At 50.0% G+C, this 19477-nt stretch overlaps 1 protein-coding gene across 1 annotated transcript in view; it reads left to right on the top strand.

Moving 5' to 3' along the window:
* Positions 1 to 12313: 12313 nt before the first annotated feature.
* The window catches only part of Tmprss4 (transmembrane serine protease 4), a 32627-nt gene continuing 25463 nt past the window's right edge, over positions 12314 to 19477 (top strand). Inside the window, exon 1 of the mRNA XM_032909945.1 lies at positions 12314 to 12606. Within this exon, the coding sequence (XP_032765836.1) occupies positions 12604 to 12606 (3 nt within the window). The 5' untranslated portion in view covers positions 12314 to 12603. The remainder of the gene's footprint in view (positions 12607 to 19477) is intronic.

Raw genomic sequence — 19477 nt, 5'->3', positions numbered from 1 at the left:
AGTTTCCCATCACAGGGCCATGCATTCATTATCCATTGAGTTGTGTGCGTGTGCGTGTACCTGTGGGTGTGGGTGTGTGCTGCCTGTGTATGTGTCTGTGAACTACTGGACTTATGTGTCTGGTACTCTCAGAGGCCAATAGAAGGTGTCAGATTCCCCTGGAGCTAGAGTTGTGAGCTACCACGTGGGCGCAGGGATTCGAACCTAGGACCTTGGAAAGAGCCACCAATACTTTTGGCTGCAGCGCTGTCTACCAGGCATATTTATATAATCTTAGTACAGGCTGCCCCAGAGAGGGTTCTCAATTGGTACCTTTGGAACTAACCACAAATTCTCTAAACACACACACAGCCTCCTATCTGGGCTGAGGGTGTCTCTCCACTGTGTCCAGTCTCCCGCCTGACAAAGTCCAGTTCCTCCTCCTCAGCTCAGTTCAAATGTTCTGTCCCCAGGGCCTGGGCTCCTGCCCATTCTCGCCCTAGGGTTTGCCAGCGGCTCCCCCTGTGGTGTCAGCGTTGAGTCCCTCTCCTCCCTCTTGAGGAGCTTCAGAGGCAGGGGAAGTTCCTCACCTCAGCATTCGGTCTTCAGCAGCCAGCACATTCAGGGAGCTCAGCACATTTTTGCTCAATGAAAGATTCTCCCAGAGCCAGGGAGGAGAGCCAGAGCCAGAGAGTCTGAAGATGCCAGGCTCAAAGTCTTTCATTGCGGCCCTATGCCTACTGTTCTGCACATAGCTAGGTAAGACGGAAGGAAAGGTGGCTGTAGGTAAGGAGCATCCGGGATGGCCCTGCCTATCGACCTCATAGAGCGGTGCTCGCCAGTGGCCTTTTGGGCTGGAGATGAAGTCTACTCAGAGGGCCTAGGGGAGAGAGATGAGTCCCCTTTTGCCTGGCACCACTGTGTCTGTGTTTCTGGAAGCCCTATAGAGGCCAAAGGGTATCCAGAAGCCAGCAGCCATCACCCTCCCACCCGAAGCATCGCTATGTGGCCAAAAGCACTCAGTCAAGCCAGAGGCACCAGGATTATCAATAAATGATCATCTGCAGGACGTGCCAAGGCCTGGGTGCAGACAATCTAAAAGCTTCTCCTCTCCAATGGGGTCAACCACTGAACTCATCCGTTAATGGTCGGCCTCAGACCTCCATCACCCAGATGGATGCCTGAGTCATCCCGTGGCTACCTCAGCCAAGTGCCCTCATCCTGAATCAGCAACATCTCCACAGCCAGCAGTCCAGCATGCGGCCTCATGCCAGAAATTCAGGCTATCCTGCCAAGCCCAGGCTGGTGGTGTTGGGACAGATCTCTCGGTTCCCACATCTATAAAATAGGAACACACGGACTTCAGGTGCAAGGTCACTAAGACAACTCAGGCGGACACAGCATGTAAAGCGGGAGCAGGCTGCACAGTGAGGGCAGTGTTGCAACTGCCTCAGACATGGTCTCACCGTCTCTCTCCTAGATCACTGCCCTGTGGTTCTCTATGGCAGGAGCTGCACTTGACATTAAATTCGTAATAGTCACTACCAAAGCACCGTTTAGGGGCCAGGTACTGGTTACTCATGGGAAGACCAGTAGATGGTCCCGGAAATACCTGACAGGTTTAGCCACATAGTGCTATGGTTCTTAGCATGTACTGGGAAAATAACCCTTAATCAGCCCTAAAAGGAGAGGCCCGATGAGAAGCACGTAGTCTGTGATGCCAGAGAAAATGGATTAATGCCATGATGATTGAGTGGACTTATTGAAGAGGGAGTGGGTTTCCCAAACAAGACTCTTCCCATACAAAGTTTCTCCCCACTCCCCATCTCTTCCACCTTGCTGTAGTCTGGATAAGAAACGTGCCCTCTATAAAATCGTTCGTTGACTGCCTGGCCCCCGAGCTGAGGCTGCTCCTTAGGAAAGTGGAGGAACCTGCAAGGAGGTGTGCCCTAGCTAGGGACATTGTGTCATTGGGGGCGTGCCTCTGAAGGTTATACCTGATCCGCGGTCCTTCCTCACTCTCTGCCTCCTCTCTCTGTGAAGTGAACCACCTCTTTCTCCATAGGCTCCGACCACCATGATCCCAGAAATACACAGCCAAGCCACCATGAACTTAACTCCCTAGAACAGTTGGCTCTGAACCTCTCTACGCTGCCACCCTTTAATACAGTTATGGCGGTGACCGCCCCCTCAGCCATAAAATTATTATGTTGCTACTTTACAACTGCAATGTTGCCATTGTTAGGAGTCAGCATGTAATGTGCCCCACAGGTTGAGAACTGCTGCTTTAGAACGATAAGGGAAAACAAAGCATTCCTCCTTCCTTCAGATTGTTCTCTTGGGTATTTTGGTCACAGTGTTGAGAAATGTAGCTAATGTCCACACCCTTTGGACCATGGGGTAACAGCAAAAGGCTCTCACCAAACACTAACCCCTGGAGAGTGGGATCCTCAGCCTCTGTGTGGCAATCACTTCCTGTTCTTTATAGAATGAGCCATCTCAGCTGTGTTGCAATAGCACGCAGTGAGCGGTAGCCACCAGCCGTGTTTGAACTTTTTGTTCTTCCCACTTTACATTGTCTTCTCCACAAATCCTTTCCCTGCCCTGCACACTGTGCACACCACCTACCTTCAGCACGTGGACAAGTAACAAAGAATCCTGGCACAGACTGCCTGCGACCAACGGCATAACATGGAAACAGTGCACCGGCTGGTCTTGATTGACAACTTGACTGAGCTGGGGATGCTTAGATGACCAGTAAAGGCCACATTGGGCGAGTCTAGCAGATCTGCAGAAACAACTGATATGGCAACTGGGGAAGAGAAAAACACTCTCTCTCTCTCTCTCTCTCTCTCTCTCTCTCTCTCTCTCTCTCTCTCTCTCTCTCTGGATGTGGCTGACACTGCTCAGGAGGTTGGAACCTGGATAGAGAAAGTAGGAGAGTGGAGAAGGGAACCAGCCAGCGTATGCAGGCCTCACTCTTCCTCAGCACACGTGTCTAAAGAGACTGCTGCATCCATGGGCCAGCCTTCTGCAAACTTTTAATGTGCGTTTGCCTTCAGAAGCTCTTAGGAGGCAGAGCTTCCTTGTGGGTCCTTCATTATGGGTTCTCTGGTTCTAAGCAACTACTGGTTTCTGGGCCCTCTGTGGCTCTCCGGCAAGCACACAGCTGTTGCTAGATGGCTCGGCCCTTTTATAATACTTGATATGTGAAACGGTTGGCTCTACAGTAATGACAGAATACGTACTTAGTAGGTTGTTTATTTCCTCTTTCCTTCCCTATGTGTGGCAGCCTAGGCAAGATTAGCTCCTCACCAAGAGGCTGTCTTCCCACAAAAGCAAAAAACCAAGACCTGTACCCCATGAAAACTCTGTGACTTCTGTACTCCAAGTTCTAATCTGCTGCCTTTGAAGGCAGCAAGAGAAAGACCCAAAACAACCTGTCCCCAGCCTGAGACCACTGAGCCCCAGCAGATAGACTCAAGAGATTCTCTGAGGAGTCTGAAAGCCAAAAACTGCACTCCTGCACACACATGTACACAGAGACAAGGCGTTCCCTTGGTGCATTTGAGGTAGAAGTTGCACTGAATAAATTAAACAGGGTTCAACAGGTAAGTTTGCTGGGATAAATATAGCGAGGGCAAAGATGGGATCCCTGGTCTTCTCAGGATTCAGACAGTCTGTGTATACAGTTATGGTGGAAAGAGAAGAATACAGTGACCCTGAAGGAAACAAGGAGACACTGGCTCTGCCTTTTACTTCCCAGAACTACAGACTCGGAGTGTCACAGCTGGATGACTTAAGCCAACAAGAAAATTCTGTTTCACCATTCTGGAAGCCAGGTGTGTGGCATCCAGTGTCCAGGGCTGCGCGTTCCACACTGTCTAGCAAAGGTTCTACCTTCGTCCGTTCTGTGCTACTGAAACCAGGCATACCAGTCCATTTGCCATCACTGGAACCAAATACCTGCCCAAGAAGAGAAAGCTTTGTTCCAGTTCACGATCTCAGGAACGTCTGTGAGTGCTTGCTGGGCCCTGCTGCTTGGAGGCCTGAAACATGGTGCCACACCATGGCGGCTGCATAAGAGGAGGGACTAGGGCCCAATATCCCCTTCAAAGGTGTGCTCTGCTGGACAGGGAGACTTTCCACTGAGTGACACCTCTTACAAGCTCTGCTTGCCCCTGACAGTGCCACTGGTTGGGATAGCACTGGGAAGTCCTTATACAGGCACGGGGTTCACGGTTCTAGATGTCAGGTGGTCCTCAAGCGTGTTGACAGCAGCAGGTCAGGGCCTCCAGAAGGACATCAGAATACAGTGGAAAAGTAAATAAGCATGCGGGAAACACAGAGGGTGGAGGCAAACCATCAACTTATTCCCACATTACCAGTGGTAATTCGTTCATAAGCTCTCATGGGCTAATCATTTCTTAAATGCCCTGCCTCCACCTCTGTTCTAACATACAAACTCTGCAGGGTACCTTGAAACACAGGAGGAGCTTCCCTTGACTCTCCCAGCTTCCGATGCTCCCAGGCTTGTGGTAATGTCATTTCTAAGTCTGCCCCTGCCTTCACATGGTCATCTTCCCCATGTGTCTTCATATACTCCCCACTACGTCTGCCTGAGTCCCTTGATCTCTGCTAGGAAGCCAGTCATGCTGGACAAGAGCTCTATCCTACTTCAGCCTGACGTCACCTCAAGTCATCGTCTGTCTCTGCACTGACTATTCTGAGGATCTGCAGAGACATGAATTTTTAGCAGACACTACTCAGCTGACTGCAGGCACCTACAACCCCAGAGAAGGTTGTCCCAGCTGCTGATAAAAGATAGACTACATAATACGTGCCAAAGGGGCCATTTCCATCCCTGGACAAGTGACTTAATTTCTCTGAGCGTTTATTCTCTCCCTGACTATTTGAGGGTTGCTTAGAAAGCCAAAGTTGAGACAGTGTTTGTGGCTGTAAAGCAGTAAGGTGTTTCTTCGCCCATAGGTAACTTCTTCCCTCCGTGATGTGATGTCTGATTGAACACCAATACATTTGCCACCTTTCCCCAACCCTGTGGCTTCTCCAGGGCTGTGTTCCACAGCAGAATGCTGGCTTCCTAGATGATTTAGGGAGCTAACGTACTCAGAAGATCTCCTAAGTCCCTCTGCAGAAGATCAGAGAATGACTAGCTTATGACTCAAGATCTGCTGAAGTCTTTAGGGGCTGGGCCAGAAAGAACCCAGTGTGTTTCCTGTTAGTCCTTCCTCATCTGGACTACCCACTGCCTTGGTTCAGGCTCCGTCATGCACCCCAGTTTCTCTTGGGCAGATTTGGAACAGCATTAGATAAAGGCCTCCACGACTCCATCAGAACACACCCCCTGCAAACCTCTTGGAAGGAGCTCCTGCAGATGAAAGGAGCATAGGACTGGGCCAATCAACGCTCACACAGAGGTTTAAAGGCCCAGGGAAAGCATATGGTGTGCTGACTCAACACAACTCCAGAGGGTCTAGGGCAATGAGTCTCACCAGAGTCTTCTCCGTTCTTCCTAGTCACAAATGAAAAAAGAAGCCAGCTCCTTCCTGTCAGTAGGCAGACCCCATGCAGCACTCTCTCCTCCCATCTGCGTTCCTGTGGGATGTTGCATCCTATAATCTCACAGCAGGTTGAGCTGAGCAGCTGCTGAGATACCCAGGTAATTGAAGCCAAAAAAAAAAAAAATAGACACACCCTGCCCTTACCCACATAGCTCTCAGAAGGGGCTGGCACTTGGGTAAAACACATGACTATTGACGCAACAAGGAATCAATGATGCCTAAGGGATACACGGCAATGGTGTGTCAAAAGTCCATTTTGCTGGGAAAGAGACATTCAATGTTCACTCTCCTCTCACTGTCTGTATTTGATATTTTCCAGGCACTCTGTAAGCATTTTATCACAACAGTCCCCATTTTATCACAATAGGTCCACAATAGCAGGACCTGTCCTGCTACAGAGGAGGAAGGAGCAGTACAGAGGGATTAAGGAGAGGTACAAGGTGCAGTACCCAGCAGGCAATGGAGCCACGATGTCACAGACTTAAGCTGCGCCTGAAGGTTACGCCATGTGTGTTCTGTATACATAGCTGGATCACGAGAAAAGGAGCAAAACAGAATAAGAGGAGATCATTTACTTTCTAACCAGACTTTTTAGAAAGCCCAATCACAGAGTCCTCCTGATCTGCAGTCTCAAATGAACACACGGTAGAAGAGAACAGAATCTGGGGCTGGGGAGATGGCTCAGTCAGCAAAGCGCATGAAGAAGCATGAGGACATGAGTTCAATCCCCAGAACCCACATAAAGCAAGGCGTGGCAGTGCTCGCCTGCGATCCCAGTGCCAAGGCGGCAGGGGCAGGAAGATCTCTAAGATTCACTATGTAGCCAGCCTAGCTGAATCACAGAGCTCCACGTTCAATGAGAAACCCTATCTCAAATAACTGCCCGTAATTGCAGCACTCAGAAGGCTGGGGCAGGAGGATTACAAGTTTGAGGGCTGGCCTGGGTTATGTAGTGTATCAGTCAGGGTTTCTATTAGTCCAATTATTATACCATGACCATAAAGCTAGTTGGGGAGGGAAGTGTTTATTCGGCTTACACTTCCAGATCATGGTCCATCACTGGAGGAAGTCAGGACAGGAACTCAAGCAGGGATGGATCCTGCAAGCAGGAGCTGATGCAGAGGCCATGGAGGGATGCTGCTTACTGGCCTGGATTCCCAAGGATTGCTCAGCCTACCTTCCATAGAACCCAGGACGACCACCCCAGGGATGGTACCATCCACAGTAGGCTGAGCCCTCCTCCATCAGTCACCAACTGAGAAAATGCCTTGGGGTTGGGGATTTAGCTCAGTGGTAGAGCGCTTGCCTAGCAAGCGCAAGGCCCTGGGTTCGGTCCTCAGCTCCGGGGGGAAAAAAAAGAGAGAGAAAATGCCTTATAGCTGGATCTCATGGAGCCATTTCCTCAACTGAGGCGCCTCCCTCTCGGATGACTCTAACTTGTGTCAAGTTGATATAAAATCATCCGGTGCATATGCTGAGTTTGAGGCTACTCTGAGCCACACAGGCTCTGTCTCGGTAAAAAAGGAAGTGTCCTGAACAGTTTCATGTCAGCGTCAACAATGACAACAAAAGTCATCCGAGAAGAGGGAACCTCAGTTGGGAAAATGCCTCCATAAGATCCAGCTGTGGGAAGCCTGTGGGGCACTGACTTAATTAGTGATTGATGGGGGCGGGCACAGCCCATGGTGGGTGGTGCCAGCCCTGGGCTGGTGGTCCTGGGTTCTATAAGAAAGCAGGCTGAGCTTTTGCACAGACAGCAAGCCGGTAAACAGCGCCCTTCCTGCGCCCAGCTTTCTGTCCTGTTTGAAATCCTGTTCTCACTTCCTGCAGTGACCAACGGTGATATGGAAGGGTGGGCCAAATAAACCCTTTCCTCCCCAACTCGCTTTTATTGTCACAGCAGTTGAAACCAGAACTAAGTCAGAAAGTGTCCTGAAAAGGAAGGTATGAGAGAGAGAGAGAGAGAGAGAGAGAGAGAGAGAGAGAGAGAGAGAGAGAGAGAGAGGACTCAGAAGCCATCTTGTTTTTTGCCCAGTTACAGGGAAGATGCCTGTCTCACCGAGCCTGCTACCCAGTTACACAGACATGACAGCCACTTCTCCCCTGAGGCACAGTTGCTCTGTGTGTTCCAGGGGGTCTGGGAGGTTTCTCGGAGGTTCCAGAAAGGCTTTAGCAGCCACTGTAGACCCTCTCTGGGAGCCGTGTAGGGTGGAGTAGGAAGTCCTGAGCCTCCTAGGTCACACAACGTGGATTCCAACTCCGTCTAAGCTCCCACTTGCTCTTTTGTAAGATAGAGTTGGCAGTACCAGCCACACAATGGAGTGAATTAAGAATTAATGTGACATTGTACAGAGGCCTACGGACATCCCTGGGAGGAACACACTGACCAAATTTTACTCTCTGTGGCTTACCGTGCCGTAGCTTATTTGAAGCAACTGTGCCCTGTTATTCTGTCAGGCCCCTACATGTCTTCACCCTCCTCGAGCCCAGAGCCTTGATATGTGGAGACTGGAATGGTTTGCTCCATCAGCAGGGGTCACAAGAGAAATGTCAGCCCCTCACCAACAGAAGTGACTAAAGAATCTTTGGGGCCCGTTGAGGTTCCATGTCTCTAGATAAATGACAATTCTCTTAGAAGGTCAGGGAATTGATGGGGAAGCCTCACTTTCACCCCCTTTCCATGACGCAGCTCCTCTTGCTTTCCCAAAGGATGCTCATACACTCCTTTCGCAGGGCAATCCATCATGGTGCAGCCGACGGTGCGAGTGTGGCGGACACTGCCGGGTCCTGCCCACCCACTGCACCCTTCTTTACCTGATTTCTTGAGTAAGGTCAAACAAACAGATCTGTCATTGAACTGATCTCAAATTATTCGGGTTCACAGGGCAAACCAAAGGGATTTGCCTTTACCCAGTTCTAACTCTGATTTTGGTCTACTCCACAAACAACAGTGTCTTTCTGCTCCTCTACCCTAAGACAGGATCACCACCGCCACCTCTGGCAGTGGCTGTGGAGGTGGTGGTGGCAGCGATGGCAGCAGCGAGCTCTCAGAGGCAGGTAACTCCTCGCCCAGAGAACTTGAAAGGAGGATTCCGGTTGAGTAGGTGGAGGACGGGGGCACCAAAAGTCTACGTTTCTGTCAAACTCTCTGGGGCACACTTTGGTCCTATCTTAAGCAGAGAACCCAGCAGGCTTACTTTAACAGGGTGTTTGAAGGTGGTAGTGCAGGGTGTGGCTGACTAAGCTCTTTGAGAGGGATCTTTTCTATTTTCTCAAACCGTAGTTGTCTAACCACACTGATATACTGATATCCACACTATAGGAAATACCCCTTGGGTGGGCGGGTGGTTGAGTATGGTTGGATGGAAAGGTGACCACTAACGTTAAGATCAAATGCACAGTCGGAAACTGGGAGTACAACAAAGATGGGGGCAGGGAGGAGATGGCTACAGGTGAGGACAGAAAGAACAGCAGATTGTGGGAGCCAAGAACAAGTCTCCTAACCCCCAAGGCATCCTCATTGTGTCTGGAATGCCTTTTTAAACATCATGATTTATGAGTGTATCCTGTCTCCTCCAACAGACCAAGGCAGGTGCTCTCAGGCCCGACCTTTCTCCCCTAATTCTGCACTAGGAGACTCTTTCTCAGCCTCCACAATCCCTCTCTGCTTCTCTTTCTATCTTACCTGCAGTCGTCTTTCCCAAAGCCTTTGTTTACCCCCAGTTTATAGAACTACATCTTACTGGATCATTGTTTCCAACAGTGCACAAAAGAGCTGTATCCACAGGAACGGGGATAATAGCTCCGTTCACCTAGTCTCTTTCAGATGTGTCACCTCTTTTAACTTTCATAACTACATTTTGAAGCCATCCCTGCATGACCCCTGTGTAGTGAGGAAAATGGAACTCAAGAAATAAAGTAACACTGTCAAATATCAATTGAGACTAGAGCACTGGGACTCTAGGCTACCAAAGGCCATGTTCTTGACCAAAGGCAATGCAGGTTAGGGAAGCCTAAAGTATAGAGCATACACATATACATATGTACACATATACATATACACACATACACACATATATGTACACATATACAGATATAAACATACATATACACACATACACACATATATGTACACATATACATATATACATATACATATACACATATATGTACACATATACATATATACACATATGCATATACACACATACACACACATATATACATATACACACATACACACATATATGTACACATATACATATATATAAACATACATATACACACATATACACATATATGCATATATGATGCCTACATACATGCATGTATATACACATAAGTTACTTTTATTGTTATTTTGCTTTCTTCTTTGAGATGGTCTCTCACCGTGTACTGGAACTTGCTACATAGACCAGGCTGACCTCAAAGTCAAAGAAATCTGCCTACCTCTGTCCCCCAAGTACGGGGATTGAAGACGTGAGCCACTGTATCTGGCTTATTTTTACTCTGCATGGGAGGGAGGGGTGGCAGCGGTGTGCAGAGGAAGCCATGGAGGTCAGAAGCATAGGTGGTTGTGTGCTGCCCAATATGGGTGCTAGGAACTGAACTCAGATCCTCTGAGAAAATGGTCTGTACTCTCAACCAAGCCATCTCTTCAGCCCCTGAAGCCTAGATATTTTGAAGAGGTGTGTGTGTGTGTGCGCGCGCGCGCGTATCTACAAAAATTACAAAAACCGAATCCTGTAGATGACCTTAGGGATCATGCAAGTGAGGGGAACAAAAGCCCCAGGGTCATAGTGACTCTGACCTTGACATACTTGGAGGGAGGAGCGAGGAGAAGAAAGGGAAATCTGCTGCAAGGGGGAGGAAAAGATAAGAAGTCAGCGTTGAGAGAGGAGGAGGGGAAAGCTAGCAGAAAAACTAAAGGGAGGGGGAGGGGCTGGCGTGTGCCTTGGTTGATAGAAAGTTTACCAAGCATTTATGAAGCTGCAGGTTCGACCCCCAGCACTGAATAAACCAAAAGTTATGGTGCACACCTTATTCTCAGTATTCAGTAGGTAGAGGCAAGGATATTCTGGTCATGCTGGCCTAAAACAGTGAATTAGAGGCCAGCCTGGGCTACAGGAGACCCTGTACCCCACCCACACCCATAAAAGGCTGAGGCCTCCCACTGAAGACGGAGTTACAGCTTAGCTGTTCACACCAGGTAGCTGGGAAATGCAGGCCTGTTTTCCACAGGACACAGGGCTCTGAGCTGTTATGTTCCTCCCTTGAGCCTCACAGCAGCCTGGTCAGTCCTGCCTGAGTGCCTCCTTCCCAGGCCTCTCTTGGGTTCCCAGAATCATCTGAGAACTGGGGCCAAAGCCCGAGCCAGGAGAGCCAGGAGTGCTGAGCAATCGTCCTGCTGCCAGCCCTGCCCTGCAGCCATCCCTCCCGGTCCACCTGAGCACTGGGTGAGGAGGAAAGAAAACCGTATAGGCCAGATGTTTATCCTGGCACAGACTGGAACCAAACGAGGAAGGCCTGGCTCTAAGTGACCCACCAAAGAGGCCTGAAGAGGTAGGAAAGGCCTGTCTACCGAAACCAGGCCATGGCCCCAAACTTCTGCTCTAAAGGTCTCTGTCTGGGTTGGAGAAGCATGAGAGCCTCATGGACTTAGAAGTCCCTGAAGACCCTATAGACCCTGAATACCCTATAGGCCCTGAAGACCCTATAGACCCTGAAGACCCTATAGGCCCTGAAGACTCTATAGACCCTGAAGACCCTATAGGCCCTGAAGACCTGTGGGTTGGCCTCAGATGGAACCAAGGCTATTCAACAGACACCACAGCAACCATATCCCCAGAGTGTTCTGATGCCTCTGTAGTGTCAGGATGGCGGCCCATCTGCCTGACTGGCAATAGGAGAGGACTTCAGGCTCCAACCACCACTGTGCTGTCAGAAACTTCTTCACCGCCTTCAACAGTCGAATAGAACAAAATGTTCTCCACAAGGTTATCATGAGAATCAACAAGATGGCGCACAGAAGCACATTGCTAAACGGAAGAACCAAGACATACACCTTACTGTTCTCCCAGGAGAGCCAGGTGTGAGGCAGAACAGACATTTTTAACTTGTATGTGACAGGAGGTTTCGCCCCAGAGATACCGTAAGCATCCAGGTCCCTTCCAGCTGCACCATCTAATCCCAAAGTTCCACTTCACGCAGCCCCTGGCCTTGGGTGGTTCCAACCATCCTGTGTGGCAGGACATGAATCAGAAATGAGCCCCTGGAGGAGCGGACCTAGCCCTAGCTGTAGCACACTGGTGAGTTTCCAACCGTACGCTATTTGAAAGGTGCATTGCCTGCCAGGGAGGTTGCTCATTAGCCCAACACTCAACAGCTTCACCCTGAGACCCGGGAAAGAAAGAACACACATCTTCTTTAGGAAAGAGATACGCACAAACACCCCAATCCTACTGCCCAACACAAGCCAGCAATCTACCCTTTGGACTTCCTGCAACGCCAAACCAAAGCACCCTCACAGTGAGAAGTCACACAACCAGAGGAGAGAGAAAGAGAAAGAGTTGTTTGTCATCACCTAGCCTCAATCAATGCCCGCCCTCCTGCCTTCCTGGTTGGATGAAAGTCATTCAAGCAGGTAGGCTTGTGTAACACCTTAGGTGTGTCACCTGTTCTGAGCCTATGAGTGACTCCAGGTGTTGTCCCTGCCCTTACGACTGGGTGTTGGATCATAAGAAGCATAATCATTCCAGTTTGGCAACTTCAGTTGAATTATAGGACTTGACCAACCCCACAGTCCTCAAGTCACTCCTAGATAGTGGCAGGTGGTAGCTGGCTTGCGGAAGGAGGAGGAAGAAGAGAATGCTGGAAATCAAGGAGCAAGTCCAGCTTTGCACTTGGGCCCCCTCTGCCCAGTGCTGACCACAGCTTTCTGAGCTGCTTCCTAATGAGGCTCGTTTGAGGACCCTCTCCTGCTGTCTTGGGTGACAGATCTAGCTCCAGGCTGTAAGAAAACTAGGAGGATTACCAAAGCAATATGGTAAGTACAGGGGCCCTCAGGGTGGGGAGGGCAGCTGTCCACAAAGGGCTCTTCAAGTAACCTGTGGGGTCATTAACTGGGAATGCTATGACACCTTCCAGGTTTAAAAAGAAAAAAAAATTAAAGAGGTCACAACCAAATCACCTCCCCTTTCAGCCTCTCAGGCCATCAGTTCTCCTCTCCCTTCATCATTAGCCATCTTTGAAAGTGGGCACAGAAGTCAGGGCTGTCTTTGTCCACCAATCACTTCTAAATCATGCTTGTTGCTTTGCGTACTGTCTCGTGTGTGTCTGCTGGAGGGTGTCATAGTTACTTCAAAGGCCAGGGCTACTTTGGCACCACAGTGACCCTTGGACATTCCCTGAGAAAAATCACTCCTGTCCTTTATAAAGAAAACAGTACAGAGAGGCCCCCTGTACTGGGGGTTCTGTGGGGCTCCTCTGTTTAATTTCTTTAATTCTCTTCTCCATTGACTATCTATGGCATCTTCTGCTGCTGGCTTGTTCTTCCAAGGGGGACAACTGAGAACCAGGAAGGGAAAGAGATAATCATCAGGCCTAAGATAGGAGCCAATGGGCCTGCATTTCCCAATCCTCAGCAGTTGCTCCAGCACTAAACAAAATGGTTTGGAGAATGGAACTGCCTCTCCCACAACAAAAGGGGGTACATGCTACCTAACACTTCCAATGACCCTCTAGTAAAAAGTCTGGTAAAATGCTAGTGTCCAGCTGAGGACAGAGCACCAGGAACTGCCTTGCCAGTACTAGACCAGAGCTGGGACTGAAATTACTACCTACCTGCTACTCCATCAGAGGAGGTGCAGAGGTGCCCCCACTGGGGTCACTGGAGGAGGACTGTGAGCCATTGCTCTATAGCTCTGAGAGACCCTGGGTTGCCCTCTTGAATGAGCTGCTGACCAGGGTGCCATTTCTGAGGTAGCTAACAAGAACAAAACCTGATGTAGAACTCCTTACCAAGACGCTAGCTCTCTGTGAGGTCTTGAGATTTTAATCTCACTGAGATTCAACTCATTCCCTACCCCTGTAGAAGGGAAACAGAGTGGTTCACAAAACCCCTGGCACACGCCCACAGGGTGAGAGGAGAGGCTGAGAGAAGCAACGTGTGTGAATAGACCCTGTAAACCAGGAAGCCCAAGTCAACGAAAGGCTGTAAGTAATAAGGAACCCACTCCAGGAAGTGAGAGCCACATCTCACCCATGCTGCTACCATGAAACGAAAGTTGGATGTTGCTGATAAGGAGAAAGGCAGATGGTCAGTATGGGCAGGGTCAGGCCCAGGATCACAGAGCAAAGGCAGGCAACATGACTGCTAATCTGCAGAAGAGAAATGCCAGACTCTGGTACTTGAGCAAACCACTAAGCTACCTATGTGTAGCAACCAGTTCTTTCCCATTGATGAGGCCAGGATAAGCCAGCTCTCCGCCCACAGGAGAGGATGGGGTAACCCAAGGCCAGGCTCAGCTCTCCCCGCTCTTCCCCTCTCTCCACCTGCCTCTCCCTGCAAGAGCTGGTCAAAGTCCAGCTGTCTGTTAACAACGGTTTCCCTTGAGTTTACTCTGCCCGTTATGTCCTGGGAGAGCTACAGTGAGCCACCAGCCTGTGCAGAGTGAGAGCCTAGGGTGAGACCTGAGTAGGACTGTGCCATATGTACTCTGCAGCTGAGACTAAAGGGGAAACTGGGGACCCCTGAGTAGCCAACCTGGCCAGGGCTCATTACTACTCCATAAGTCCTAAGCACACTGTGCTCCAAAGAAGAGGGTAATATGATCCAAGCAAGGCAGGGCCACTACCAACGCCCAAGGTCAGTCTCAACCCTTGAAAGCATTCCCTGTTGCTTCCTTTTCTTACCTATACTGCCCCAAAGTATTTTGTGGGCTTGGCTGGAGGGTGGTGACCAATGAATAGGCCAGCCCTCTGGCAACAGGGGCCTGGTAGCATGTGGAGGTCCCGCTCAGGTTGAAGCACAGACTCCAGGAGCCCTCTACTCTGGTGATGTCATCCTTGGCTTTGGGGTGGCTTACTGAAAGTTAGGCAGTAGGGAGAGCCTGGCGAGAGTACCAAGGAAGCTCTCTCTTCAGACCTGCTCCCTGTGGGAAGAGAACTTGATGTCACTGGCTCCAGGGAGCCAGCTGCTTAATCCACCCTGGCCAATAACCAGCTGCTTGGCAAGGGGGGGAGGTGTTGAGAAATATCTAGGTGCTTGCTTCCTTAGAGGTACTCACAAAAGAGGGATTACAAGGTACCCCTGAGCCAAAAGGGCAAATCTCTCCAGGGTGGCTGGCTGGAAGCTATCCCCAGAGGAGAAAGTGCTAGCTTTGGACATCTTGAAGGATGAGCCAGCTCTCTCCAGGCAGAGAAGCCAGGAAGAGTGTGCGTCTACATAGAGGGAATTTCATGAGACAAGCAAGACAGAATGATGGTGTTGGGACAAGAGACAAAAGAGACAGCATGCTATGGCTGGAGCAAACTGTGTAGGGAGCAGAGAGGTCACAGTGCATGCAATCTGATCCCTTCATCAGAGAACTCAGCCTCAGGGTCTCTCTCTGAAAGGCAAGGCTGGAGAAGGGTCCCAGTGGCCATCGACTGAGTGGTTACATTCCAAAGGACCATGCTTCCCACCAGGCAAGACCGGAGTATTCAGCTCTGCCCACTCCTTGTACAATAGTGCAGTTGGCCTCATCAGCACCAGACCCTAGAAAAGCACTGGGAGGTGGGGACAAGCACATCTAGAGTCATCAGGCAACCACACTAATTCACTGTGATGGTGGTGAGAGGCAGGATAGAAAGCCACAGGTACCAGCCCTATGGTGTCAGAGAAGGCTGGGTAGGGACAGGAGCTGCAGTATGGGGAGGAGATGGTTGGTATAAGCAGAAATGAGAAAAATCAGATCCCACAAAGGGCTCAGGAACTCCAGACAAACTTCCCAAAGCCCAGAGACAGCTGGAGGTACACATCCTCGGACCTGAGAATCCTCATAGGCCTCAGATTTCCCAAGAACCTCTTCTCTTCAGCCTTCCATCTTGCCCAGGTGCAAACATCAGCCTCAACAAAACAGTTCAACTTCCCAGTGACTCCCTAAGTCACAGTGAGCTTCCTAGGCCTGAAATGGACTTAAACTGACCCCCAACAGACCGTGAGCTCCCCAGTGTCAATGCCGGTCTTTCATCTTCTTAGCTCAGACATCATGGACCTGGAATGAAATAGTCCCCAGGTGCGTGAGTGAGTGTGGGAGCGAGCGAGCAGTCAGTCAGTCAGTGGATCAGCGACTGTCTGTCTGTTGGTCAGCCAGTGTACGAGTGAATAGGGAGTGAATGACTGAGAGATCCAAAACTGAACCCCTTGTAACCAGATTCTAATCTAGATGATACAGAAAGCAAGGCTCACCACGTCCAACCTTACAAAGTACCTAATCCTACCAGAAACAAAAGTATATTTAACCCTAAAACCAGGAGCTGGGGATGAGGGAAGGACAGGCCCGAGCCTGCTAGGAAGCCCAAGCAACAGGACCTGGGAGAGTCAAGCAGGCAGAGACAGTGTGGCAATCCCCCTGCGATGTGTTTAACTGCACCGCCCAGCGTGCCACTCCGATTAAACACTGGATTGCAGCAGAGAAACAGAGCTCAGAGCTGCAACACCCTCTCCTCCTGCCACCTCCAGTCTGCTCAGGAGTGCTTTCCACTTCTAGGTCTAATCTACGTGCAAATGGAAATTCTTAGGTGTCGGGTGAAAGAACGCTTTCTGGAGGAAGCAGGTGACAGAACGAGGTAGTCTGTCCGGGGTGTGGAGGGGCCTTTGGTCGTGAGGTATACTACACAGCTGCCTGGGCTTTGCCCTCTGGTGGGAAGAGAAACACATGCTTGGTACACAGGCTGTGGTCTCAATTTCTTACACTATTGTCTGCCTACACTACGTCTCCACTGCTCATATAGTGGGTACCTAAGCATCTACCATAGATTACATTCTAAAAAGACCCCGGAAGGTTGGGAGAAGATTTAAGATCTAGACCCCCGGATCCAAGGCTGCACAGAAGGAAAAGAATAAACTGCTTCCCTTATTCAGGCAGAACATGGCCCTCCTTCTCCCACAGACACCACCAAGAAGGGGACAACCATAGCACTTTCATCAAGGGAGTAACTGGGGTATCTTTATCCCACTGTCACCTTGATAACAGAGACATCCTCACTCTCCTATCCTGGGGACCTGGAACCCCTGATGTCTTACTGGGGATCATGACAAGAGACTTCTCATCTCTAACCTGTTACCAGAAGGGTGGCTTCTGTGACTCAAGTGTCTCCCTCTGAGTAGGACACCATCGCTCTGAGACTTGAAAGTTATGCGATAGAGGCACAGGGATGCCCGATGTCTTGAAAAGGGTCACCTGCCTCTAGGAGGCAGAGATAAGACTCCAAACTCGTCAGGTTGCAGACCCATGGGACCAGCCACGGGGTGTTCCCTGGGTTACCATGGGACTGGGGCATCCCATGTCACCACCTCCATGCTGCTGGACTTTACAGCAAGGTGTGCACGAAGTGAAGACACTAACACAAGAGGATGGGGAAGGGAAGGGCTTGGGTTTTTGCAGAGACTCCAGCCCTCCCTAAGATAGCAGAGATCACAGAGTAGAGGAGAGCAACACAAGCCACGAGGCATTATCTCGAACCTTCAGAGAAGCTGAGACAAAGTTTCACAGCCAGTCTGCTGAGGAAAAAATGACCCATATTGCCATGTGACCGTTAAAGAGAGAAAACTGCCTTAAAGCCAAGCCAGGTATAGTGGCTCACACCTGTAATCCGAGCATCCTGGAAGCCGAGGGAGATGGACTGCCATGGATATGAGAGCAGCTTAGGCTACCAGCAAGTTCCAAGAGAGAACGATGAGTGAGTCAGGCCTCAGACCAGTCTTACCTGACAAGAGAAGGTGCAAGCCAACAGCCAGCAGTCAGCAGCCAGCAGCCAGTAGTTCCCGGGTCACAGACTCCTGAGGAAGGATCTATGAGGCCCTGTGTGTTCTGGCCTTGGAGCCCTCACTAAAACCCAATTCAGAATTCCATAAGCAAAACAGAAAACCCAGAGTGGCAGCATTTGGAAGGACAGTGGCCTCATCCATTCCTGCCCCACCCAACCACCCCAGCACTGCTGGAGTGCAGCCTAGTAACCAAAGCTGTGAGAGGCCCTGCATCTGGACCTGCCTCTGTCTGCTTGAGAAACTCCTGCCTGGCTCAGCTCCCACTCACCTCATGCCCCTTTCTAAGAAGTGCTTCTAGCTGCAGCAATCTTCCCTCTGCCAAGAGAGCTCCTGCAATCCCCCCATTGTCTCAGAATCCTTTTGGGTCTCTTCCTTCAGATGGTTCGAATGGCCGTCTGTGCTTGTCCTTCTGTCTGGCTTTGCTTCTCTGACCTGCCTCTGCTACCTAGCCATCAAAATAGCTGTCCAACTTCCCTCACATCCACGCCAGATGCTCTGTGAAACTTACCAGTTAATAATGAATAGTTTCCAAGTATCTACTATGTCAGGTGCTGGCCAGGTTCTATTCGAATATCATCAGTAATTATTAAGAAGAGGAGCAGGCTGTCTGCTCACAGGCACAAGAATTCTGACTCTTGTGTGTAGCTGGGTCTGCAGCCCCCAAACAGTGCTTTCCTGATTGAATAAAATAATTTTATTACAGTTGTTGCACTTGACTCCAGACCATGTGCTGGAGGCCATGCATATTTAGGGGTCGTTAGGAGGAAGACTTATTAAAAACCAATCTCTGTTTCTGTGTCTCTCTGTGTCTCTGTCCCTGTCTCTCTGTGTCTCTGTCTCTTCCTCTATCCCTCTTTTTCATACACACATAACATTGAGGCTCTTGGTGGTCAAACCATTTGGGTACAGAGGTGGGATTCAGACCTCAGTGGCAGGATGTCATGGCCCCCTGCTCCATCCCCTGCCAAGATGCCTCTTCTAACAGTTGGCATCACAGCAAGGGGAAACTTCCAAAGCATTTGCAGGGTTATGCGAGTGGGCGGGGAAGTGGGAGAAGAACGCTAGGTTATGCAACCACGGGGTAATAATGCAGAGAAGTCCCGGAAGAGCCGCCAGAAGGCTATTTATAGGCTCTGGAGTTCAGAGTTCCCAGGAAAGCCATCGAAGAGTCACTGTCTTTTGTGGGCAGAGCAGCAGCAGCAGCCAAAGGAGCCACCAGAAGCCGGCTATCCCCGAGGCATCGGAGCAAAGCAGGCTGCTCCCTTCTGCCCTTGCAGGGAACCTTGTTGGTGTGCTTGAACACCATTTGACACAGGTGGAGTGTTTGTGCCGATTCATACCCACATTGCAAAGGGGGAAGGAAGCTAGGACCAGGAGACACGGAGAATTGCCCAGGATTGCTTAGCAGCTCAGCAGAGGATCCAGACCCTCTACATAAAACCTCCTCTTCCCTTACCACCACTTCCCGTACCTTAAAGTTTAAAGGCAATTCAGGACAAGCCGAGGAAGCTTTGTTTCGTTTTGTTTTGTTTTAAAGACAGCATCAACTGTGTGGAATTCTCTTATAAATATCAGATTGCATTGCGGTGGCAGCTACCTGGTTTGGGTAAACATTATTTAGAGAACTCAACTACGCTCTAATATCCATGGGCCCTTCCAACAGCAAGAGCCCAAGAATCCATGTCAGACTGGAAGTGTGACCTGTGCAGCCTCATAAACACATAGACAGACAGACAGACAGACAGACAGACACAGAGAGAGAGAGAGAGAGAGAGAGAGAGAGAGAGAGAGAGAGAGAGAGAGAGAGTCACTGAGTATCTCTAGGAAGCTAACCTTTTCATCTGACCGTTCTGGAAAGAGAAAGTGGGCACAAGGGAGTGGTTCT

Source organism: Rattus rattus, chromosome 8 (assembly GCF_011064425.1).
Source record: "Rattus rattus isolate New Zealand chromosome 8, Rrattus_CSIRO_v1, whole genome shotgun sequence".
NCBI lineage: Eukaryota > Metazoa > Chordata > Mammalia > Rodentia > Muridae > Rattus > Rattus rattus.
This window is presented reverse-complemented; position numbering and strand designations above follow the sequence as displayed.